Source organism: Podarcis muralis, chromosome 9, assembly GCF_964188315.1.
Source record: "Podarcis muralis chromosome 9, rPodMur119.hap1.1, whole genome shotgun sequence".
NCBI classification, from domain to species: Eukaryota; Metazoa; Chordata; class Lepidosauria; order Squamata; family Lacertidae; genus Podarcis; species Podarcis muralis.
The window spans coordinates 61,494,714-61,521,431 of record NC_135663.1 but is presented as its reverse complement, the minus strand read 5'-3'; the positions used below and the strand labels follow the sequence as shown (position 1 = coordinate 61,521,431).

At 45.3% G+C, this 26,718-nt stretch overlaps 1 protein-coding gene across 1 annotated transcript; it reads right to left on the bottom strand.

The window, feature by feature from the left end:
- Positions 1-1,272: 1,272 nt before the first annotated feature.
- On the bottom strand, positions 1,273-26,252 carry RELL1 (RELT like 1). The gene is made up of 7 exons (XM_028744065.2): positions 26,054-26,252; positions 10,472-10,699; positions 8,368-8,439; positions 7,679-7,736; positions 5,643-5,882; positions 4,162-4,418; positions 1,273-2,240 (listed from the first exon to the last, which is right to left on the bottom strand). The coding sequence occupies exons 1-6, from the start codon at positions 26,142-26,144 to the stop codon at positions 4,199-4,201; spliced, it is 909 nt and encodes a 302-aa protein (XP_028599898.2). The 5' UTR covers positions 26,145-26,252; the 3' UTR covers positions 1,273-2,240; positions 4,162-4,198.
- Between the last annotated feature and the right edge of the window lie 466 nt (positions 26,253-26,718).

Sequence of the window (26,718 nt, the reverse complement as noted above, 5' to 3'; positions counted from 1 at the left end):
CTAATTCATCATACCCTCAATTTTTAAAGAGATGGGTTTGGTTCCTCGTGTAGCCCAAAGGACACCGTCTACACATGAGCAGGAACTATGGAGCAAGTTTCACAGAACTATGATAAACAATCGCTTTCTTGGGATTTGCACCATAATTATTATGACACTGCAAGGTCACTATGCCACGCTGTCAATCTTAGGTATGCGACAACATCAAAAAGCCAATTTGGGGTAAGGGGTATTCTTCATTCCCTCATTCATGGGCAAACGTTTTCTGCAAAAAGTGCTTTCCTCCTCCTGTTCGGCTCAGTCCTAGACAAATGTACTGGATATCTGGCAAGGGGTCTGTTTATTTAACCAAGTCATACCTAATTTTAAAGGGAGCTATCACAATACAGTGCAACCTACATTTTCGTCTACTTCGAAGCCATTACTGTTAAGTGTTGTTGTTATGATAAAATTTCAGGTTTATGAAGCCCACAGAACTTGTATTATGCTTATGTGAATAAGGCTTTGGGGTTTGTTTGTTTTTTGTTTTTGCCATTTTATTTTAAACCTTAAATGGAGGGAGTAAAAGTACATGCAGCATTTTCAAAACAGGCTTTGGTTTCTTTTATTTTGCCTTATTTATTAAATTTATATACCACCCTTCACCCATAGAGCTGGTGGTGGCTCACAACACAAAAATACAAGATAAAAAACACAAAACGCGTAATAAAAACAAGAACGAAAATGAAACAATAACCCCCTCCCTGAAACACATTTATAGGGTTTAGCCCTGGTTAAAGTTGAAGTATTACTTCTCACACTTTTTATATTAGCCCATTTCCATTGTGCTACAAATATATTTCTTGATGTGCATGAATTTCCGCTAGCAGATCCTAATTTAAAATACATAGGGGTAGGGAAAGTGCTCCCAAAAAACCAGAAATCTCTGAATTGCAACCTCCTACTTTTGCTTGGTTCAAGCTGACAAGATTTTATTTACTGTTAGAGTGGACAGCTTCCTAATCTGGGCATCTTTATAAAATTAATTATGTATATACAGCGAATCTGTTGCAAAGAAAAGAGTGAGGTTGTTTTTTTAAACTCTGATAGTCTAATCGGTTATCTTCCCAGATAATGCCCTACCACTATCATGAAAAATATTCCTCACAGTTTAGAGGCCATTGGGCAATGAACGGTAGCAGCTTCTCTGAAACATGCCACTAGTGGAGAATTTCAGAAGGTTCATTGCCTTCAAAGTTTGCCTTGAAAAGCACCATCAACCAAAAGTAAAAATATTTCTCTCTATATATATTTGTTTATTTGTTTCATAAAATTAATACGCCGCTTGATTATACAAAAACCTCATAGCGGTTTACCAAAAAAAAAAGATAAAATTATCAATAAAAAAATTGACAATAATTTAAGGCCAATGCATGCAGAAAGTCATCAACTGCCTCCGCAGTAATTCAATCACAAATCTGCAGGAGCAGAATATGGTGTTTTGGGGTTCTTTCAAGATTTAATACAACATCTATCAAGTTTCATGACCAAAACAGGTTTGTTAGAGATCGTAGAGCAGGCTTCCTCCACCTCGGCCCTCCAGCTGTTTTGGGACTACAACGCCCATCATCCCCGACCACTGGTCCTGCTAGCTAGGGATCATGGGACTTGTAGGCCAAAAACATCTGGAGGGCCGAGGTTGAGGAAGCCTGTCGTAGAGGTTGCTTTGAGCACAAAAACGCTAATTGTGTAAGTATACTGAGAAAATACAATTAAGCAATGCTTAATTTAGCAATCATTGGCATTTAGCAATAAATGCAAAATATAGCTCGACTTTGGTCACCTCCCTTACAGAAACAGCCAATGTATCAGACTTTGCTCCTTGGTACATCAAACACACGACAACACACTTTAACATTGCACTATGGCAGCAGAGGCATCTTGGCAAACTGATTACTGTTTGTCACTTCTAAGAAGGATTTCATTCAGTTCAACTTTATTCGAAGTGGAAAAACATAATGTTTTATAAATATAAAAATTGCTGACTGTGTGCACCAGTAACTTGTCAAATAACTGAACTGTCCTTAAAATTTTAGTTACTAGAGCACTTAAAATACCTGGGACCAAAACCTGCGTGGATTCAGTCACAAAAATTATGCGCAGCGCTAGTGCATTTATATACTTCTCTTCGGAGACGTCAGTGTCCCAGTTTTGAATTTCCCCCAAAGCTATTGTGTGTGCTTTTCCTCAAAAGCCTCCATCTGCAAGAGAAGAGAAACAGAAACTTGCCTCACTTTAAGGGACAAACGGCCATTTTCCAACGTGCATCTCTTTGGCAGAGGGCCTTCTCGGTGGTGGTGCCTGCCCTGTGGAACACCCTCCCATCAGATGTCAAGGAAATAAGCAACTATCTGACTTTTAGAAGACATCTGAAGGCAGCCCTGTTTAGGGAAGTTTTTAATGTTTGATGTTTTATTCTGTTTAATATTCTGTTGTGAGCCGCCCAGAGTGGAGAGAAACCCAGCCAGATGGGCGCAGAATAAATAATTTGTTATTGTTGTTGTTCCTTTAATATTAAACTTGGCCCAATAACTTTGATCATCGTACAAAGCATCAATATTCTGCAGTTCAGTGCTCACATTTTCAAGGGACACTTACTCAGAGTAGACCCACTGAAATTAATGAACATGACTACGCTAGGTCCATTCATTCCAACAGGTCTGCTCTGAATCAAAGTGATAATGCCACCCATTATCTCCATGCATCTCCACAGACAGAACGTTAATAAAGGTAAAGGGACCCCTGACCATTAGGTCTAGTCGTGGCTGACTCTGGGGTTGCGGCGCTCATCTCGCTTTATTGGCCGAGGGAGCCGGCGTACAACTTCCGGGTCATGTGGCCAGCATGACTAAGCCGCTTCTGGCGAACCAGAGCAGTGCATGGAAACACAGTTTACCTTCCCGCCGGAGCGGTACCTATTTATCTACTTGCATTTTGACGTGCTTTCGAACTGCTAGGTTGGCAGGAGCAGGCACCGAGCAACAGGAGCGATGAGGAGATTTCACCCCTCCCATATCCAAGAATCTGCTGGTGTTCTCTGCTGATTCTCCAGAGAGGAGGGGGCGGTTTCTACTCTCTACTTATTCTGCTCCAGCCTCTCATCAAAGAGAGAGAGAGAGAGACTGAGTGTTAGAGAGAGATCGTGTGTATAGATAAGGTTGCTACTAAGAGCAGCTGCAGACACTCAGTGCAGTTCAGCATTTTCGTTTAGACCTCATTTAGCTCTGTACATAGTTGTGTATTATAGTTGTAGATAGAATAAAGAAGGTATTCTACAGAGCTGCTCTCCGAGTCGATTATGCTCTGCTATGCTCTGCTGTACTCTGCTATGCGACGACTGTCTTCTTGTTGGAGTGAATCCGGTGCTCACAACTCTAAGCTGTGAGTCCACAGCACTTTGACCTGTTCCTGTGCAGAAGGTGGTCTCTGGAAGTGCTACTCAGCTCGCCTGGCCCAGTGTATGAGTCCAGTTGGTGGCACTGGCTCAAGGGCGATGCTGACAAGCTCACCTCGTCATGAGGATTCGAACCACCAACCTTCTGATCGGCAAGTCCTAGGCTTAACCCTAGGTTTACCCCACAGCGCCACAGCGCCACCCGCGTCCCAGCACGTTAATAAAAGGTAAAGGTACCCCTGCCCGTACAGGCCAGTCTTGACAGACTCTAGCGCCCATCTCACTCTAGAGGCCGGGGGCCAGCGCTGTCCGGAGACACTTCCGGGTCACGTGGCCAGCGTGACATCGCTGCTCTGGCAAGCCAGAGCCGCACACGGAACGCCTTTTACCTTCCCGCTAGTAAGCGGTCCCTATTTATCTACTTGCACCCGGGGGTGCTTTCGAACTGCTAGGTTGGCAGGCGGTGGGACCGAACAACGGGAGCGCACCCCGCTGCGGGGATTCGAACCACCAACCTTTCGATCGGCAAGCACTAGGCACTGAGGCTTTTACCCACAGCGCCACCCTCAGCACGTTAATACCTAGAGACAAACGACGTTTTTGGAGTTTATGTAATGATATTATCCCTCACAGACCTGAATTTTGTCAGAAACATGGCAATCTTCCATTTTATAAACCTACCTATAAATTATTTCAAGTCCTACGTTCAGAACTGACAACATACTGACCTCTGCTTGGACTCCCATCACTTTCTGGGTCCAACTGTCATGCTGAGCCAGATCTCGATCTATCCTCTTGCTTGGCAGGAGTGCGCCGCTGATCACCTGGTACCTGTTTGGCAGCAGGTGTGACTGGCGCCTCTTTCGAGGCTTCTTTGACAGGGGTAGCCGGCATTTCACCATTGACACTTTCGACGCCACTGACAGACATCAAGTTCTTACGTTCCTTGGAAGCAGATTTGTGTTCCACCTTTGTGACTCTAAATCTGTTGGGACAAAGCTGAGCTATTAAAGCAATCCAGCATTTCACTACCGCGCCTGCAAAATTAGGAAAGGTTTCTCTAAATTTACAATTGTATTAGTTTTGAAGTGACTGAGGGGCTTATCACTTTGAAAGACGTAAGACAGATGATCTTGCTGGGAGACTGTTTTTGGGGGACAGGAGGAGGGCGGGTGTGGGGAACTCACTAGTCCTGAATGGGGTAACTGTGCCCCTGAAGGACCAGGTGCACAGCCTGGGAGTCATTTTGGACTCACAGCTGTCCATGGAGGCGCAGGTTAATTCTGTGTCCAGGGCAGCTGTCTACCAGCTCCATCTGGTACGCAGGCTGAGACCCTACCTGCCTGCAGACTGTCTTGCCAGAGTGGTTCATGCTCTGGTTATCTCCCGCTTGGACTACTGCAACACTCTCTACGTGGGGCTACCTTTGAAGGTGACCCAGAAACTACAACTAATCCAGAATGCGGTAGCTTGACTGGTGACTGGGAGCGGCCGCCGAGACCACATAACACCAGTCTTGAAAGACCTACATTGGCTCCCAGTACGTTTCCGAGCACAATTCAAAGTGTTGGTGCTGACCTTCAAAGCACTAAACGGCCTCGGCCCAGTATACCTGAAGGAGTGTATCCACCCCTATTGTTCAGCCTGAGGTCCAGCTCCAAGGGCCTTCTGGCGGTTCCCTCACTGCGAGAAGCGAAGGTAAAGGGAATCAGGCAGAGCACGAGATTACGAGGGACTAGGCCTGCACAGGAAAGAAGCTGGCCAATTTCTGCTGAAGAGATAGAATGGCCTGTTTCACATTGTAGCTGAACTAAACTAGATGTAGGGTTGCCTTATCTTGAAGAGCAAAAAAGAGGACAGCTTGAGGCCTTTTCCCCCAGCTTGGGCTGGCAGAAGCCATACCTGAGCCAACACCCAACAAACAAACAACACCCCAAATGTTCAAGTTAGTAGGAGAAAGTGTGATGGACAGTGACCTTTAATACCAAAAACCAAGGCATTTCCTTTAAAATGTAAAAATCCCCCCCCCAGATGGGCATGTCCAAAAAAGAGGACATATCCAAGATTTCCTGGACATATGGCAACCCTAAACTAGAGTTTTAATGTGAAGGTGCAGTACGATCATGCACGCCACCGAAACTGCGAATCCACCACAGTACTGAGAATCAAGTCATAGTTTCACCTAAAATGAAATTATAAATGGGCACACCTTCCAACAGACAACACTGTAACTTCCCCATGCCGGGCTCTTCTTGGTTCTTTGGATTTTTTAGCTGGACTGAACAGGTGCCACCTCTTCTGATTGCAGCGGCTACAGTCACCTGTTCCGGCTACTCCACCAACCGTATGCAAATGGCGGCCTCGGCAAGTGTGTTTCAGCTGAGGGCCTCCGGACGATGAGGGAGACACTGGACTTGTCGGACTGCCTGGCGTAGTCGGACTAGTAGGGCTATATTTAAAGAGCAAAAAAACACGAACGTTACAGGACAGAAACGTAGTGTGGTATGGTGGTGGACATGTGGTGGACAGAGGACGAGATGGTTGGACAGTGTTCTCGAAGCTACCAGCATGAGTTTGACCAAACTGCGGGAGGCAGTGGAAGACAGGAGTGCCTGACGTGCTCTGGTCCATGGGGTCACGAAGAGTCGGACACGACTAAACGACTAAACAACAACAATCTACAGTGCTGCTTGTACACATTCATCACCTTTTAGAAAAATATAACAACAATAAAAAAATCTCTATTTAAAGAGGGGGGAAACAATGCCAGCCGTGGAGGGCAGGTGCTGTCACAAGCACAAGGCAATCCACAGCTGGCTTCTCAACAAACTTGCAATGCCAGTTTCTCCTGAGTGAGACCCTGGAGGGAAAATGGTTTGAACAGTGAGTCTGCTTCCAGAACAACTCTCCCCCATCCTTCAAATGTTTGCGTCTGTACACAGCCTAAGTTCAAGTATGTGTAACCAGACATATTCTTTCACCTAACTATGTTTCCTTGCCTCCTCATGCTCTCTCCTGCTCTAGTAAAGGTAAAGGTACCCCTGCCCATACGGGCCAGTCTTGACAGACTCTAGGGTTGTGCGCTCATCTCACTCAAGAGGCCGGGGGCCAGCGCTGTCCGGAGACACTTCTGGGTCACGTGGCCAGCGTGACATCGCTGCTCTGGCGAGCCAGAGCCGCACACGGAAACGCCGTTTACCTTCCCACTAGTAAGTGGTCCCTATTTATCTACTTGCACCCGGGGGTGCTTTCGAACTGCTAGGTTGGCAGGCGCTGGGACCGAGCAACGGGAGCGCACCCCGCCACGGGGATTCGAACCACCGGCCTTCTGATCGGCAAGTCCTAGGCTCTGTGGTTTAACCCACAGCGCCACCTGTGTCCCCTACATTTCCAGTTACCACCTGCCTAATGTCAGGTGGTGGGAGAACCTCAGTGACAGCATCCTTCATCCTTCTCTGGGTTTGGGCAGACAGTCACGTTTTTCTACAAGGCCCCTGTGCTGCTGTAGAATATAAAATTAAGATGTAGGTGCTAATATATATATATAAAGGTAAAGGTACCCCTGCCCGTACGGGCCAGTCTTGCCAGACTCTAGGGTTGTGCGCCCATCTCACTCTATAGGCCGGGAGCCAGCGCTGTCCGCAGACACTTCTGGGTCACGTGGCCAGCGTGACAAGCTGCATCTGGCGAGCCAGAGCCGCACATGGAAACGCCGTTTACCTTCCCGCTGGTAAGCGGTCCCTATTTATCTACTTGCACCCGGGGGTGCTTTCGAACTGCTAGGTTGGCAGGCGCTGGGACCGAACAACGGGAGCGCACCCCGCTGCGGGGATTCGAACCGCCGACCTTTCGATCGGCAAGCCCTAGGCGCTGAGGCTTTTACCCACAGCGCCACCCGCGTCCCCCTCTCTCCTGCTCTACTGGATGTTTAAATTGTTAAAGTTCGCCAGAACACTTACCTTGATGATGCAATTATAGGTCCATGCATATGTGCGAGCATATTTCTTAACTCACAGGGACAGGAATTTTGTAAAAAGATGCCCCTATCTCTAGCTTAATGTAACATGCACCCAACTTTTAAAGACACGTACATGAAACTTTAAGAACTTCACTATTACAGTACAATCTGTCTGAGAAAGCCTGCGTTTGCAAACTTCAAACAAACTGCCTTCTGCCACAACCTCAAAAACCATTAACATCTTGTCTCCCCTGAATGTGGAGCATAAAATGAAAAAAAGCTTTTACCTTTCAGGATCATATACAGAGTTATCTGCCACCATGGCCTTCAGAACATCAGCGTTAGCTGCAAGAATTACATAAATAAGAAATACTTAACATTTGGGGGTTGATCTCTTTGAACGTGGCTGGCCTAACTTGGACATTACGCACACTTATAAGATAACATGCCACAAATAACTTTCGTTCTACTCCTGACCCCAAAGCAGTTTGAATCCTTGGGGAAATCTCTCTTTGGCATGTATGAATGAGAAAGTGTATACGATGCGTGCTGTGAATTAGAAGTCCTAAATTAAATGCCTTCATTACTTCCAAAGGCTGCATATTGGTGGTGAAAAGAGGCAATTCAAAAAGTGGGAGGGGTCTCTTCCCCCCCCTTGCCCCCTCCATTCCTGCTCTCTCTCATTTACACATGTATCTTGAAGCCATTTTGATTGAGAAAAGCATTGGAGAGAAAAAAATGATTGCCAGGGGGTGATCTTTGTGGATCTAGCAGCATATGGTTCATAAATATTCCTCCCCCTCCCCTCTGGCTGCTGATACATGCCTAACTGATGCCTCCAATTGGAGCCAAAGGAAGCCTAATAAAAACAAGCCTAAATTCTGCAGATGGGAGGCATAGTGAGGAGGGGAGGCTGTGGGACAGAGGTTCCTCATGACCTGCACATTCAATTTTTTTAAATAGCCGTATTGCATACCTTCATTTTTCATAATGTAGTCAACTATTTTCCCCACGGTGTCACCATTATCATTCGTACTTTCGTTCAGCTCTGGAAAGAGAAAGAAAGATTTGGCTTGTGGGCTGGATAAATAACCAACCAGGAATGGAGATGTAAAGAATCTGGTAAAGTTAAAGCTATGGTGGCTGGGGTGGGGAGCAATGTCTCCCTGAGCAAGGAGGAATAGAAAAATTGCAATAATGCCATGTTTTCCTCCTTATCAAACCTTAGTAAAGGTAAAGGTACCCCTGCCCGTACGGGCCAGTCGTGTCCGACTCTAGGGTTGCGTGCTCATCTCGCTCTAGAGGCCGTGAGCCGGCACCTTCCAAAGACACTTCCGGGTCACGTGGCCAGCGTGACAAAGCTGCAGCTGGTGAGCCAGCACCAGCACAGCACATGGAAATGCCGTTACCTTCCCGCTATAAAGCGGTACCTATTTATCTACTTGCACTTAAGAGTGCTTTCGAACTGCTAGGTGGGCAGGAGCTGGGACTGAGCAACGGGAGCTCACCCCGTCGCAGGGATTCGAACCGCCGACCATGCGATCAGCAAGTCCTAGGCACTGAGGTTTTACCCACAGCGCCACCCGTGTCCCCTTATCAAACCTTACTTTGCTGCTTTATCATAAGTTGCACTGTTTGTTACCATTTGGCATATTGATGAAATTTACTCAGAGTGAAAGGTAAGACTACTTTTATTGCCATAAAAATAAAACGTATGCACATAACTTATTTTAATAACCGAAGTCTCGCTTTCCCAGTGTGATGGAGATGGCCTGTTTTTGTGGACAATTCTGTGAAGTTCAGGTGTAATGCTTATCAGTTCTGGCCTTGGATTATGTTCAGCAATACAGTAGTACCTCGGAAGTCGAACGGAATCCGTTCTGGAAGTCCGTTCAACTTCCGAAACGTTTGGAAACCAAGGCAAGGCTTCCGATTGGTTTCCAATTACGCAGGTGTGCCAGAAACAATAGCACAAGCTGTGGCAGACATTTGGTTTCCAAAACAAGTTTGAAAACCAGAACACTCACTTCCGGTTTTCAATCTTTCGGGAGCTGGAACGTTCGACTCCCAAGGAGTTTGGGAGCAGAGGTACGACTGTAAGCCGGGAAATAGTTACGGGAAATTAGTAAACTACACAGGTATCATATTATGAAAATCACAGGCCCTGGGCCAAAACCTTGCTAACCTGCTGAATGATCTGGCTCTGGTCATCAGGGAAATAAATACCGTATTTTTTGCACCATAACACTCACTTTTTTCCTCCTAGAAAGTAAGGGGAAATGTCTGTGCGTGTTAGGGAGCGAATGCCTACGGATGGCGGGGGGATCTGCTGCAGTCCTGAGCAGAGAATCCATGGTTCCCCTTCTTTCCCTCCTCCGTGGCTCGCTTTGAAACAGCAAAGCGGGAGAAGAGCCGCTGAGTGGGGAGGAGAGAGGGACAGAGAGCCTGCTTGCTTTAAAGGAGCAAAGCAGGAGAGGAGAGGAGCCGCTTACACAAGTCCAGAGCTGTTTTTTTCAGCGAGCCGGGGAGGAGGGAGAGAAGCAGAGCCTTTAAAGGAGCAAAGCGGGAGAGGAGAGGAGCCTTCTCCTCTTATACCCCTCTTCTGCATTATTAACAGCATCCTTCTCCACACACCCCACGTGTGTTCCTTGTCCCTTGAGTGCTTTTCCTTCCCTCCCCACTTAAAATGTGGTTACAAAGCATGGATCCACATGGATCCTCAGGATTTTTGCATTGGGCTACCCCAAAGTCACCGTCAGATCACATGTCTGAACCACAAAAATCATACATCCACTGTTTTGTTTAGAATTTTTGTTCTTGTTTTCCTCCTCTAAAAACTATGTGCGTGTTATGGTCGGGTGCGTGTTATAGAGCGAAAAATACGGTAAAACAACTGCAAGGTTAAGCACAGTTTTGCAAGTTTCCAAGGTCCACCTGAACAGAGCTTGCAGACCATCAGTGGTATATAGACCATAGTTTGAGGGCCTCTGATCCAAGCACTATAAAAATGGGGTTACTGCTTGCTGTTCCTTATTTCCACATCAGCACAGGCACCAGTCTTTTAAATCATTCTCGCCTACCTATCTTTTCCCCCAGCTGCTCCTCCTCTTGCTCAGATTCTGTTGTACAGCGATATCCTTTTTTCTTCAGCATATGGCAGATGAAAACCCCCAGGAGTCCCATGAGGAAAAAGACAGGAATCAGGAAATATGCAATATATTCGGGGTGCTGCCCATTTCCTGGCGATCCACTTTCAGGCTTATTGGCAACATCATCTGCACTATGGCTTGCCAAGGTACGAGGGACCCCTATGAAAACAAGGGGGGAGAAAGACTACAAAATTAGTGAGATTTGTACAGCAATGCTGATATTTTATGCTTTCTACAGCGCTTCCCAGTCCAGAAACTAAATGTTCTCCAAAAGCAAGGCACCAGATGAGCAAATCCAGGATACTGTAGCCAAGTATGTATTTCATTTTGATGGGAAGTAAAATTGAATTCTATTATGCAATTATTTAAATTACTTTAATTTAATGAATGTTAGAATGATGTTGGATTGAAATTAAGTGGTTTCTAGCTGTAATGGTATAAAAGAATATGAAAAATGGTTTTTTATAAGTAAAAATTTAATGTTATAATAATTTAAGATTAAAGATCAGGATAAAATAAAGAGGGAAAGAAACTGCTGAACTAATAAATTGAACTGGAATACAAAAAAGGGAGGTATGAGGAGGTCCAGGAAACAAGTAAATGAAAGATAAGTGATGAAAAGATTGATTTGTTTTTAACTATTTTTATTTTGTATTTTTCCTTTTTTCTTTTTCATTTTGTAATATTGTAAAAACCCTAATAAAAATTTATATATATATAAAAAATTACTTTAATTTAGCTGTTCTGCTTAATTATAGAGCTAACAACGTAATTATAAATTTGATTTATCCACGGCATTGCATTATTATGTGTTACAATGTTTCGTTATTTTTATGCATTAAAAGAACGCATTCATCAACAAGAAGTGGGCCTTGCTTGTGGAAATATATAGAAGAAGAGTTTGGATTTGATATCCCGCTTTATCACTACCCGAAGGAGTCTCAAAGCGGCTAACATTCTCCTTTCCCTTCCTGCCCCACAACAAACACTCTGTGAGGTGAGCGGGGCTGAGAGACTTCAAAGAAGGGTGACTGGCCCAAGGTCACCCAGCAGCTGCATGTGGAGGAGCAGAGACGCGAACCCGGTTCCCCAGATTACGAGACTACCGCTCTTAACCACTACACCACACTGGCTCTCTGAAATATATAATCAAACTTATTGACTCAATTCATACAATCACACCATACTACTTTGTTCAAAAGTGGCCAGCAATGGTTCGCAACTCTGTATGACAACCAGCGCCAGAAAACCTTGGAAAAACCATTGTCACAGCCATGCCTCCGTCTCCAAAGGAACCATGGAAACAGGAGTGAAATTGAGAAAGCCAAGTGCTGAGAAGAGTTGAAATGAAAGCAGACAAGCAGCTGTACATTAGCTTGCTTATTCCAAATGCTAAAAAAGAAAGAAAATGGAGCCTGTATAAAGCCTCTGAGTGCTTCAGAAATGCCCACAATGTAATATGCAATATTTCAAGTTATACCAGACTATCTTTGTACACAAAGAGAAAATGTGACATTTTAAGTAAAACTGGAATAGTTCACACTTTCTTTGAATTCTTCACTTATTCTAGAAGGAAGCTAAGCTGTAGCCCTTTCTACTTTACACCTCCACTTAATTTCTAACACCCTAATATTTAATCATGCCTTCTTCACAAAACTACAGTACCAGCAGAGACACTTATTTACACAGAGCTTCTAATGGTAAAGCCCAAGCAATATTTATATATTCCCGGTTTTTGAAAAAATTGCAAATTTGAATTCCTGCTGAACAGCCAGCATTGCTTCTGATGTTTGGGCTAGATCAAACGGTCTGTCCGCAGGTGGACAGAAATTCAGAGCTATGGTTTCCCTTCATCTGCAATGTGCTAATTATGAAGGCTGCCAGAGTTCACACCAATTCCTAGACAAAACTGTGGTTTTGATGTGTAGCTTCCATTTCCCCCCCTCCTTGGGTTCCTCTCTCTTTTTGACAAACAGAATCACATAAGGAATCCAACAGCGTAGTCAATCGCATCATAGACAGTTCAGCAGTTGTTGTTGTTGTTTAGTTGTTTAGTCATGTCCGGCTCTTTGTGACCCCATGGACCAGAGCATGCCAGGCACTCCTGTCTTCCACTGCCTCCCACAGTTTGGTCAAACTCCTGCTGGTAGCTTCGAGAACACTGTCCAACCATCTTGTCCTCTGTCGTCCCCTTCTCCTTGTGCCCTCAATCTTTCCCAACATCAGGGTCTTTTCCAGGGAATCTTCTCTTCTCATGAGGTGGCCAAAGTACTGGAGCCTCAGCTTCATGATCTGTCCTTCCAGTGAGCAGTCAGGGCTGATTTCCTTCAGAATGGATAGGTTTGATCTGCTACACGCTAGGAAAAAGCAATGTAGGAAAATGTTTCTGCGGTTCAGTGCTACGATAAAGGAACTCTCTATGGGACTCTCAAGAGTCTCCTCCAGCACCATAATTCAAAAGCATCAATTCTTCGGCGATCAGCCTTCTTTATGGTCCAGCTCTCACTTCCTTACATAGTTCAGCAGTACTTGACTATTGTTAGCATCCTTCTGCCTCGAGAGAGCACAAACCTGGGCAGTGTGCATGGAGGTCCTGGGCTGCCCAGGCGGCAAAACCCCCCTCCCGGCATCTCTGATGTGGTCCAAAGGAAAACAAAGCAATACATTTGGCACCAGCTTGGCTGCAAGAGTTGCCAAAAGGAGGAATACAAAGAGCCATCCAACCGTCTTAGGGATTCCAATCTGGATTTGTGCAGGATTTACTCCTTGGCCTTTTCTCCTCCTTAAGATGTCCCGCAAGGCAGTGGAGGTTTAGAATCAGAATTTTCCTTCTCAAAGATGGGCTACCCTCCCAGGTTGATGAGCCCCATCTGCCCCTCACTTCCCTCTGCAGCACATGCAGAAACTGCCTTATGAACCATTGAACCGGCTATTGGTCCCATCCGTTCAATCTGCCAGAGGTTGACTTTGAATACATAGGAATTCCCTAACTCACCAAGCGTTTGAGACCCATTGCCTACCTTCATCCGGTTTAGTCAAAGTCATTTCCCAGGGTGTGGCTGCTGTCACATGCTGACAGCTTTTAGGAGCTACAGGTAAGAGTTGAGTGGGGACAAAGGTGGACAAACAGAAGGAGAATGACGTGTCCCCCAACAGAGGTACAGTGGTACCTCGGGTTACAGACGCTTCAGGTGACAGACGCTTCGGGTTACAGACTCTGCTAACCCAGAAATAGTACCTCGGGTTAAGAACTTTGATTCAGGAGAACAGAAATCGTGTGGCAGCAGCGGGAGGCCCCATTAGCTAAAGTGGTGCCTCAGGTTAAGAACAGTTTCAGGTTAAGAACGGACATCCAGAACGAATTACGTTCTTAACCCGAGGTACCACTGTACTAAGTAAGGTAAAGGTAAAGGACCCCTGGATGGTTAAGTCCAGCCAAAGGCGACTATGGGGTTGTGGCACTCATCTCGCTTTCAGGCCAAGGGAGCCTGCGTTTGTCCGCAGACCAATTTCCAGGTCATGTTGGCCAGCATGACTTACCGTATTTTTCACCCTATAGGACGCACTTTTTCCCCTCCAAAAATGAAGGGGAAATGTATGTGCGTCCTATGGGGCGAATGCAGGCTTTCGCTGAAGCCTGGAGAGCGAGAGGGGTCGGCGCGCACCGACCCCTCTGCTCTCCAGGCTTCACGGACCTCTCTGCAAGCAGTGGGAGCGCTCCAGCTGCTTGCGGAGAGTTGCCTGCATGCTGAAGCCTGCACGCGCCGAGCTCAGCGCGTCCAGGCTTCGCGGACCTCTCTGCAAGCAGCGGGAGCCAGCGCTGGGCTCCCACGGCTTGCAGAGAGCTGCCTGTTTGGGGGCTGGGGTCGGGGGAAGCTCAGGCTTCCCCCGCCCCAGCCCCGCGCCTGGGGGGGAAATAATTTTTTCCCCTTTATTTCCCCCCAAAAAAACTAGGTGCACCTTATGGGACGGTGCGTCCTATAGGGCGAAAAATACGGTAACTGCTTCTGGCGCAGCGGAACACCATGATGGAAACCAGAGCTCACGGAAATGCAGTTTACCTTCCCGCCACAATGGTACCTATTTATCTACTTAGATTGGCAGGAGCTGGTACGGAGCAACGGGAGCTCGCCCCGTCGCGGGGATTTGAACTGCCAACCTTCTGATCAGCGAGCCCAAGAGGTTCAGTGGTTCAGACCACAGCGTCACCTGCGTCCCTGTAATACCACTTCCTCTTCCCTAATACCCCATACATCCTGGAGGTTCATATACCCCATCAGATATATGCCTAGGGTGGAGCAGAGGTGTAACAAAACAGATGTTTATAATGAAGTACAGTGGTACCTCAGGTTACATATGCTTCAGGTTACAGACACTTCAGATTACAGACTCCGCTAACCCAGAAATAGTACCTCGGGTTAAGAACTTTGCTTCAGGATGAGAACAGAAATCGTGCTCCGGTGGCGCGGCAGCAGCAGGAGGCCCCGTTAGCTAAAGTGGTGCTTCAGGTTAAGAACAGTTTCAGGTTAAGAACGGACCTCCGGAACGAATTAAGTACTTAACCCGAGGTACCACTGTATAGCCAAGAGGAGACAGTTCTCTTGGCTGACTGACTATAATTGCAAAAATGAGACTTTCTGCAGCACCACTGACTATAATTGCAAAAATGAGACTTTCTGCAGCACCACTGACTATAATTGCAAAAATGAGACTTTCTGCAGCACCAAGTATCTTTATTTTTCTACTAAAATATGAAGAAACTGCTCTCAGAGACCTAAGCTGACGAGGAGCAAACTAAATTAGACAGGTGATGAAAGTCAGTCAGATTTTCATGCTGCTAACCCACAAGTCTGTCTGTGCAAGCTGGCTAAAGCTAGCGCCTTCTATCAGGAGGAAGTTCTACTCAAAGTAAAGGCACAAGGCTTTCCGCTCTTTAATAGTAGTAATGATGTCATTTCATCTTCCTAATCTAGCCCTTGAGGAAGCTTGCAAGCAGAAAACAAAAAGCTGGCAGACAAACGGCAAGAAATGTTTTCCGCAGGGTGAGAAAAATGATCCTGATAAGTTCCTAAGTTCTGTCACAAAACAAGAGTGAATAGCCGCTAGATATATGTTTGTGTTTTACTTTAAGGCGGTCAGTGGATTAAACAGTTTTTAGCTGATGATGATAGTAATAATAATAATAATTTATTATTTGTACCCCGCCCATCTGGCTGGGTTTCCCCAGCCACTCTGGGCGGCTTCCAGCAAAGATTAAAAATACATCAAAATGTCACACATTAAAAACTTCCCTGCCTTCAGATGTCTTCTAAATGTCAGGTAGTTCTTTATCTCTTTGACATCTGATGGGAGGGCGTTCCACAGGGTGGGCAGCACTACCTTCGTGGTTTGATCCTGCTGGGTACTGTTTCTCCAGCATGTCACCCAGGCAGTGGCAAAGCAGAACCCTCCAGCTAGCAGGATTGAACCCTCTGCTCATCAGCTGTTGAGCAGAGGGCTCAATCCTGCTAGCCCTGCTCCTTCTGTACATCCCTGTGGGGAACAAACAACCACCACCTTCAGATGACAGACAGGAGAGTGGTCTTAACTACCTGAAGAAGTTGGCCCAAAGGGGTGGGTGGAGATAATAATCTGACCCACTGGACGATAGCAGTTCATCACTCCTGCCTTATGGACTAGATCTGAATACCAGATAATCTCCCAGTTTCCTGGAACAATTGTCCTTCTGTAATTCACAGCCGACTTCATTTTATTTTTGACTGATCAAGTGCCCAACCTTGCATGCGCTCTATGGCAGCTGGTGCTTACAAAAACTGAAGCAGTTTGCTGAGTGGCTTCTATGCTCCTATCAATTTACAAGTTTTAACTTTGATGCTTACGGGCATTTTTATTTATATATTTTCTTTTGTGCTCCCAATTTAACCAAATCGGCTGAAATCATGCAGAAGCAGTATTGAGAAATCTGAGAGGGATAAAAAACAATAAAATCAAAGTAGCCATGTTGGTCCAATAGTGTGTGGTTAATATCTTTAGGAGGACCAATTTTTTTTATTAAAAAAAGAATATGGTTAGCGAGTTTTGAATTCACCAAAGCTCATCAGGGTGGATGATAAATATTGGAACATGAAAGAACTCTCACTTCTTTGTGAATTTTCAAGTCGACCCTGATAAATACAGCTTTTGGACTTTACAAAGATAGTTGATGAAACTGATCTTGTCTGTACTAACAGAACAGCAAAATGTAAGGCGTATCACGCTGCTTCTGTTCCTGCTGAATTCGCTATTCAACGCTCAGCAAAGCTGATCTTTCTCTTCCAAAAAGAGAACAAGATTCACTAAACACCAGACAGAAACAGAAGCTGCATTGTGGCTCCTTTTTAAAGAATATAGCTGAGCACCTTAGAGGGGGTGTTATGTGAGTTTAAAAATGTAAGTAGTGGCCTATTTTACGAGGTGCTAATAAGTATTACCGAGTTAACATAAGGTATTAAGTACAGTGGTACCTTGGGTACCTTGGCTGGGAAGCGGGTGGCGCCGTGGGTTAAACCACAGAGCATAGGGCTTGCTGATCAGAAGGTCGGCGGTTTGAATCCACGTGACGGGGTGAGCTCCGGTTGCTCGGTCCCAGCTCCTGCCAACCTAGCAGTTCTAAAGCAGATCAAAGTGCAAGTAGATAAATAGGTACCGCTCCGGCAGGAAGGTAAACGGTGTTTCCGTGCGCTGCTCTGGTTCGCCAGAAGCGGCTCAGTCATGCTGGCCACATGACCTGGAAGCTGTACACCGGCTCCCTCGGCCAATAAAGCAAGATGCGTGCCACAACCCTATAGTCGGCCACGACTGGACCTAATAGTCAGGGGTTACCTTGGGTTAAGAACTTAATTCGTTCTGGAGGTCCGTTCTTAACCTGAAACTGTTCTTAACCTGAAGCACCACTTTAGCTAATGGGGCCTCCTGCGGCCGCACCGCCACTGCACGATTTCTGTTCCCATCCTGAAGCAAAGTTCTTAACCCGAGGTACTATTTCTGGGTTAGTGGAGTCTGTAACCTGAAGCGTCTGTAACCCAAGGTACCACTGTAAATGCCAAGAAAACTATGACTACATCTGATGTAACACTAGTAATATATGATGGGAGAAGAGGCCGGGGGGGGGTGAAAAGAGGGGGCTGTTTTTTCTAAACCTTCACATCTCTAGACAGGAGAGGGAAGTGAATGAACATGGCACTAAACTGATCAACTTGTAGAAAACAGTAAACATTAGCCTCCCACCTGCCAGCCAAGAACATGCATATAGACAGAGACAGCCCTCTTACACCAGCCCCTGCCTATGTGGTACCCCTCCAGAGCCAGTGTGGTGTAGTGGTTAAGAGGGGTGGACTCGTAATCTGGTGAACCGGGTTCGCTTCCCCGCTCTCCACATGCAGCTACTGGGTGACCTTGGACCAGTCACACTTCTCTGAAGTCTCTCGGCCCCACTCACCTCACAGAGTGTTTGTTGTGGAAAAGGAAGGGAAAGGAGATTGTTAGCCGCTTTGAGACTCCTGAAGGGGAGTGAAAGGCAGGATATCAAGTCCAAACTCTCCTCTCTTTCTCTCTCTCAGAGTACAAACTAACTTTGGTTTTGGAACAGACTTCCAGAACGGATTAAGTTTGAGAACCAAGGTACCACTGTAATCCACAACCACCAGAGGGCACCAGGTTGACACAGGCAAGAGAATTTTTGAGAGCAATTTCCCTATAAGCCAAAGTGTTCAATCTAGTAGAATCAAAACAGTCACGCTTGGATTGTAGCACTTTAAATTGCAAGTGATGGATTTTTTTATATATAAAAAAAAACTTTGCAATTTTAAAAAACCATCTCAGCACCAGGTAAAGCTACATTCCAGTAAATGATACATTCATCTACCCTAGTGCCAAGATTTGCAGAAATCAGTCTGATGTTTAGAGAAAGCAAACCTTTGAACTTATTTAGATTTCCCTTCTCACACAAACATAAGCCAACCATAAAATCACAAATCTCTTTGAAGTTCATCTTGCATCCTTTAGCTAGCCCAATAGGGATTAAGTAATACATCTTGCCAACAAAGGTCCGTATAGTTAAAGCTATGATTTTCCCAGTAGTGATGTACGGAAGTGAGAGCTGGACCATCAAGAAGGCTCATAGCCGAAGAATTGATGCTTTTGAATTCTGTTGCTGGAGGAGACTCTTGAGAGTCCCATGGACTGCAAGAAGATCAAATGTATCCATTCTTAGGGAAATCAGCCCTGAGTGCTCACTGGAAGGGCAGATCCTGAAGCTGAGGCTCCAATACTTTGGCCACCTCATGAGAAGAGAAGACTGCCTGATGTTGGGAAAGATTGAGGGCACAAGGAGAAGGGGACGACAGAGGACAAGATGGTTGGACAGTGTTCCCGAAGCTACCAGCATGAGTTTTACCAAACTGCAGGAGGCAGTGGAAGGCAGGAGTGCTTGGCGTGCTCTGGTCCATGGGGTCATGAAGAGTCAGACACGACTAAACGACTAAACAACAACAACAAATACATCTGTATGGTTAGTTAAGGATCAGGAAGTGAGGGCCAAGAAAAGAAAAGCTGTAACGTGAGTCTCAAAAGGTAATTGTAATCAAGTTATCCATACTTGGGGGACGCGGGTGGCGCTGTGGGTTAAAGCCTCAGCGCCTAGGACTTGCCGATCGAAAGGTCGGCGGTTCGAATCCCCGCAGCGGGGTGCACTCCCGTCGCTCGGTCCCAGCGCCTGCCAACCTAGCAGTTCGAAAGCACCCTTGGGTGCAAGTAGATAAATAGGGACCGCTTACTAGCGGGAAGGTAAACGGCGTTCCGTGTGCTGCGCTGGCTCGCCAGATGCAGCTTGTCACGCTGGCCACGTGACCCGGAAGTGTCTCCGGACAGCGCTGGCCCCCGGCCTATAGAGTGAGTTGGGCGCACAACCCTAGAGTCTGTCAAGACTGGCCCGTATGGGCAGGGGTACCTTTACCTTTACCTATCCATACTTGACTTCACTGTTAAAATGGACCCATCCTCCCTTATGTAGCTACCCATTCAAATTCTCTTCTGTCCTTTGCCGCCACAGAAATGTGCTGCTTGCTCCTGCTGTCTCAACTTTTTCTCTCCGTTAGCTGTTCTCTCCCTGCGATGTCGCTTCTACCATTCACAGAAACCACTAACCATTTCCTCACTGGTAAATCCAAGGGTTTCTGCAGCCTATGGCCGCCTCCTGCTGCTTCCTGACCTCTCTGCTGCCTTTGATAATCCATCAAAGTTATCACTTGCCTAACTCCCTTTGTTCCCTAGGTCTTCATGATAATATCCTTCATTAATTTTATTTCTGTGCAATCAGTTCTTTTAATGCTGCCGCAAGTGAAAAGGCCAAGCCTGGTTTTTTTCCTCCCCTCGTTCCAGCCGCCAGGTCTATTCAAAATTCAGCTACCATAATGACTCGCCTCAGCCGCTACTCCAACCACAATTGTTCTACATAAGCACCTGCACTAATACCCTGTTCACTCCCAGATCCAGCAAAAGCACCTCATTTATAGTTTCACGGTTCTTCATAGTTTCCCATTAACCTGATTATCTCTTTGCTTTTATATCCAGATACATCCCTGTCCAGAAAGTCTCCCGGCGACTGAATTAAATGTGCACTCATCCTGTTTATCCCACCTACCATTTCCATCACCTTCCTTGGTTCTTTTCCCGGGGTAAAATTTTAAACTGTAAGCTCCTCAGGGCAGGGACCTGTCATCATATACAGTGGTACCTCGGGTTACATACGCTTCAGGTTACAGACTCCGCTAACCCAGAAATAGTGCTTCAGGTTAAGAACTTTGCTTCAGGATGAGAACAGAAATTGGGCTCTGGCTGCGCAGCAGCAGCAGCAGGAGGCCCCATTAGCTAAAGTGGTGCTTCAGGTTAAGAACAGTTTCAGGTTAAGAACGGACCTCCGGAACGAATGAAGTACTTGACCCGAGGTACCACTGTAGTTTGTAAAGCACCATGCCCAACGGGTGATCAAAAGGATCCCTTCCTCTGACATAAGACGACTTCCACTGGAAGGAGGGAATTTTTGGATCCAACCCATTGCTCCCCCCCCAAAAAAAACCTGTAATTATTTAAAAGTTTTTAAACAATAACACAATTCAAACCCAACACATTTACAATGTGATTTAAAAGGTGATGTACATACAAATGTGTAAGGTATTTTCCTGTTACGAGGATCACCACGCAACACAACCCACAGGTAAATTTGCATTCACACCCGCCCACATTCTCCCATGATGTGGTACAGAGATGTGAGGATCCACACAATCCCTATTGTTTATAAAAGGGGACCAGACCTTATCAAGCCTGTCCTAATAAACCCATTGATGGCAATATATTAGAACCATCAACTTAGAAACATGCATGAAATTTCAGGTGAACAAAGCAAGCCAGTGGGCATAATGTATGACTAGACTTGTCCACTAAAAAACCCTCAAATCAGCTTTTTGTAGAATTACAATGTAGAGCACTTAATCATCAACTGACACAAATTTTCTGGCATGTGCCCCATTAATAACCTTGCAAATCAAGCTGTTCCTAATTTTCCATGTCCTCTTATTATTGAAAGAAAGCCTCCAATTTTTTAAAAAAATTATTGTTTGCCAATAGATTTTTTTAAAAAAAAATCACATAATGGATAGTTTCCCATCTTAAAACATCCTGTTCCAGCACAGTACATAAATCTGTCATGCACATGCAATAATTTTATGGGACCAAAAAATAAATTCTCCATGACAAAAGTTTCAAAGCAATGACGGAGCTTTTAAGAAATGCAAAAAGAATGCGCCACATATTCCCCTCCCCCACAGCTGCTGAGATGCACTCCTTTGTGACAAAGTACCTAATGAAAAAATAAATTAATGAGCATACTGTAGATTGATGCAAAATGTGTACATAGAAGAACAACAAGTTCCGATTTAAACATGTGTCAGTTTCAGCAGCCATATGCATAACATACTAAGTGTGGGCCAATCGTTTATTGCTTTGTTTAAATCCTGCTCTTCTTTCAAACGTAACAAAATTCTGGTTACAGCAACGAAAAGAGGACGTTATGAAATACATCAACCTTGCAGAATATCATTAGATCAAACTATGCCAAGAAAACTTAAGAGCAAAGCTGGAGGCTACAAAAGACAGGCGAATTTTTCAGCACCTCATTCTTGAATATAAAGGAGTAGAAAATTGAAATGAACCTGAGAATCACACATTGGCTTGTTAGAAATTACTGGTGTTCGCTTTCAAAGGGCAAAACTCTATTTTGACACCAAGCAAGCAGTCAGTATGTAGCTCCATGTTTATCTAAGGAAAACAAGGCCTGGTTTCTCTTCACCACCAGTTACTGCTTCTCATTCAACCCCACCAGTTCCAGAAATATTTCTAATTCATGGTTAGGAGAACCAGAGAGCGTAGGCCCAGTTAGAAATGCTATCCTTCTTGCTATAAGCGCCACACTTTTTATTCCAATCAACTTTCATTAGGATGGAGAATGGAAACAGAATCATTTTCCTGATCGTTGTTCCAAGAACCCTAAACACCTTCCTGGAATAAAAAAAAAAAAGGTAAAGGAATATGCACATTCCTGGAATATACAGATTCGTTCCAAGGGCTTGTCCAGTCACTTTCCACTTTCCCAGGAAAACCTGCTGTTTCCACCAAATCAGAACAAACGGCAATAGCTTTTTCTGCAGTGTTCAAAATTAGCCAGGCGCAGGCATGTTTTGTGACTGGCATGGGTCCAATTGCAACCACGTGGAGATTTCTGGATGCTAGGATGGTGACTTGCATCGCTGGCTGGCTGGCCGGCCCCTCCGGCTTTCTTAAGCAGGTAAGCAGAAGCTTATTTATTGATTTATATCCCATATATACAGTCCTTTTTCCCCCAGGGAGTACTCTAAGGGTATGCAGTACCGGCACATCTCCTTTTTTGTCAAAAAGTGTGGCACTGAAACAACTTCATGGTGAGTACTGGCACCTATTTTACTAGGGGGGAAAGCACTGCATGGTTCACACCCTCCTCAGTTACTCCCTACTACAACAACCCTGTGAGGTAGGATAAGAGACTGTGACAGACCCAAGGTCACCCAGTGAACTTTTTGGCCAGGGGTCAGCAAACTTTTTCAGCAGGGGGCCAGTCCACTATCCCTCAGACCTTGTGGGGGGCCGGACTATATTTTGAAGAAAAAAATGAAGGAATTCCTATGCCCCACAAATAACCCAGAGATGCATTTTAAATAAAAGGACACATTCCACACATGTAAAAACCAGCCAATTCCCGGACCATCCGTGGGCCGAATTGAGAAGGCGATTGGGCCAGATCTGGCCCCCGGGCCTTAGTTTGCCTACCCATGTTCTTGACTGAATGGGGATTTGAACCCTGATCTCCCAGGTCTGAGTCCAGCCCTCTAACCACTACACCACACTGGCTTCCTAGAGTACTTCTGCTACAGGGCAACTCTATAAATTAATTAGGTAAATAAATATGGGGAAAGCCAAATGTCACTTAGAGAAGGATCTAAAATATTTTCATTGAAATAACTTTCATTGTAAATTTGTTTTATTCTGGATTGTTTTGTTTGATGTTTTGATGTGTTGCAAACTGCTTTGAGATTTGTTTTCTTTAAAATATAAAGTGGTATAGAAAATCATAATAATATGATTATATAGCCGAAATAAGGCAAGGAGCTTTTAGCATGACTGAGAGAGCCCAAGTCATTTGCAGAAATAGAAATCGTTTCAGGGGGAAAAACCTAAATTGGGAGAAAACCAAACAACGACTGAGCATGCTCAGAATGTCAAGTGTCTGTTGTGAGGACTAAAAATAGAAAAACTGGGTTTGGGGGAGAAATATAATACAATGCCCTGAAAAAAGGCCAGGCCGGCAGGCAAACTTCAAACTGCAACATTTTGTGGCAAATCAGATCCCTCATACGGAATCATCTAATCAATGAATTGTAGAATTGGAAGGGACCAACGAAGGTCATCTACTCAAAACCCCCAGCAATGCAGGAATCTTCTGCCCAATTTGGGGCTTGAACCCACAACCCGACTGAGCTATTTAGTCTAAAAATGTATGTGCCAGCTACATGCATACATAAAACATATGTACAGGAAATGTCTTCATGGCAATACAGCCATACAAGACACCCACAAGAAAAGCATGAGCTCCAGTTTAATCACTTTTTAACAATTTGTGCTATCCCTGACCACATCAGTCCACAGAAAAAGTTTTGCAGATTTCCAATAACAACTCCCAATGTAACTCAGCCAATGAACAGTTTCATTTTCACCTTCCAAAACCCAACACAGTTTCAGCCCGTAAGTAGGCTCTCATTGCACGGTCTGCGTACTACAAGTAAACAGCTCAGGGAAGCTCAAAATACTGAGGGTGGGGAAAAGTAAGGGAGATGGTAGAGAAGGAGCAGCTGTACATGAGACAATTTAATAGTGTTTGGGTTTTAATGCAAGTACTCCAAGGCCAGATTTCCTTATTCCAACAACCAGTGTTGTGTCTAAGATCCAGAACAGGGAATTAGCAGATTGCGAGAGAGAGAGAGAGAGAGAGAGTACCCTTGATTTTCAGCAACATAGTACACTATCAGCAAATCACAAAAAGTATTCGCTAAATTAACCCATCCCAAAAAACACTAATTAACCAACGAATGTAACCGTTTTAATCCTCCATAACACAACACCAATGAGTCACAGTTCTATGATCTATTGCTGTTATAGGAAAGAATGACAGTTATGAAAGCAGACAGACTCCAACCATCGTGACTTAGTATCCTGTAAAATAGAGAACTTGAAAAGGTGATAGAGGGCAGAAATGAATTAAAAATACTAAAGGAGGGACACACTAATGGCTACTTTTTACTTTATATTAACATAGATTATCTGCCACCATTTACCAACCCAATTCTGCAGCTGCTTCACTGAACTATATCTTTCCATCACAGCTCCACATACAAATATATTGATAAACATAATGAAATTTACAACTATTAACTACCCTTCAAAGTACATTCACAAAGGTGGTTAACACATAAAATAAAGCAGATATGTAATTTCTTTTTAGTTATCTTGAACATGCACTAGCTAAGTGGGGCACAATTAAGTGGACTGAACTTTTGACTGAGGAGAAGTAAACGGAGGCATTGCAAAAAAAAATCCTGTATGTTAAGGAATCAGCATGCAATCTGAGTGACAGTCTTCCCAAATGCAGCAATCTGTTTCATTGCACTCAGTTGGAACTTCCTTGCATGCAGAAAAATGAATACATGTGATATTGTTGCAGAGAATTGATTTACACATAATTTACACTCTAGTATTCCTACAAATAAGTGCCTCCCATGGAGGAATCTTGTAACGTGGGCATCTGGCACTATTTCACTGTAAACCTGGTAATAAGATGAGGATAACTGAAATTATTCAGAAGTAATTACACAGCAAGAAACAGCAGAAGGATTGCAATAGGGGGCTGGGGAATGAAGACACCAAAGTGCTATTTCTGGATGAATAATTTCTTTGGAACCAAGATTTAGGTGAAGCCAGTGATTGGTTGCAAAAAGAATGAAAAATGCAACGACTTGTGAGGCACATTTTGCTGATTGTTCTGTATATATCGCCTCGACTCCCTTTATGAAGTGAGGCAGAGTCGACCAGTCTCAAAGTCTTAATCCTAGAGAGTGCAAGAACAGCTGTGGTTATCTGGAAAAAGCCTAGTGGCTCTTTGCACATGCCCTAAAGCACAGTGTCACAGCTGAGCTGGCTGGGAGTCAAAATAGCCTCTGGAAATGAACTTGAACTCAGCGGCCGAAGCAGGATGTTGTCCTTTTGCACAACGGAGGTTGTAACAAGCCCAACCCTTGGAGATCATGTATTTACTTTCTGGCTGCGGAAGAACGATTATGGATGTATTTACTTTCTGGCTGCGGAAGAACGATTATGGGGAAAGAAAGAAAAAAACCCTATAAAGAAAAAGACTGAACTAGAATCGGACGTGCAATTTAAAACACACACACACACCAACAACTGCCCCATTGCTGTGGGTTTGACAGCAGCCTGACATACAGCAGCTAAGATCCACCTAAGGGATAAGCTCCTGCTTGCTAATCTGCCAGGAAAAGCTTAGTTTCTGCATAACAGGATGGCCCAGTTGGGAAAATTAAAAACAAAAAAGGTGGCGCCAACCTTAAGCAAGGACTGTGAGAGAGAAGCAAGGGAGCGGGGCTGGAGGGAGGGCTTCAAAAGTCAGGCGGGAGTGAAAATAAAAAATTAATCGACAGCAAGTTGGGAAGTGCTGGGGAAAAGCAGATGAATAACGGAAATTCATGGGGAAGAGAAAGAGATAAGCCCCCACGATGGAGGGCAAAAGACAACTGCACCCCAGTGTTTCCCCTCCCCATCCCAAAATGCAAAATATAAAGTCTGCGCCCAGAAGGAGGAAGCCTTTTCCGCACCCACCGGGAGCCGAGCGGTTGCCCGCCTGGGCGGACGCGGCTTGGAAGAAAGCAGCCGGGTAGGCGGGCGTCGCGGCCGGTCCTTGAGGAGCCATCCCTGGGCGAAGAGACCACCCGCGTCCCGGGACACTGGGGCGCCTGGGCTGCTGGGGCGTCTGCGGCGCGCGCAGGAAATCTCCCCCAGTCCGCCCGGGCGCGGCTCTGGCGTCGAGGCTCCGCCCACCTCTTCTCCATTCCTCCCCCGGGGTGCAGGGGGGGGGAGAGCGACTGAGCATGCGCAGTGACGGCGCCGCTCTTCGGCGAGGCTGAGGGGAAGGCGGAGTTTCACTATGGAAAAGGCAGCTGGAGGCGAGCAGCCTGCTTTTGCCTCAGTCGGGCGCTGTCCAGTCAGGCGCTCTCGCGCCACGAGGCTGCAGCGCCGAGCGAGCAAAGTTCCAGTCAGTTACTTTGCTCTAGTTATGAGTGCAGTAAATGTAACACTAAAGCACTTTCTGGGGAGCAGGGGTATCAACTTTAATAAAATATTTTTGGGGGGGGGGGCTGGTAACAGTCTGTGACGACGTTTTACAAACTTCAGTATCGCCTACCTGCATTGTATGTATTTAATCTGCAGCTGCAAGTACACTGAGAAAAAAATATATGTTAGTTCATACTTCAAAAGAGAGTGCC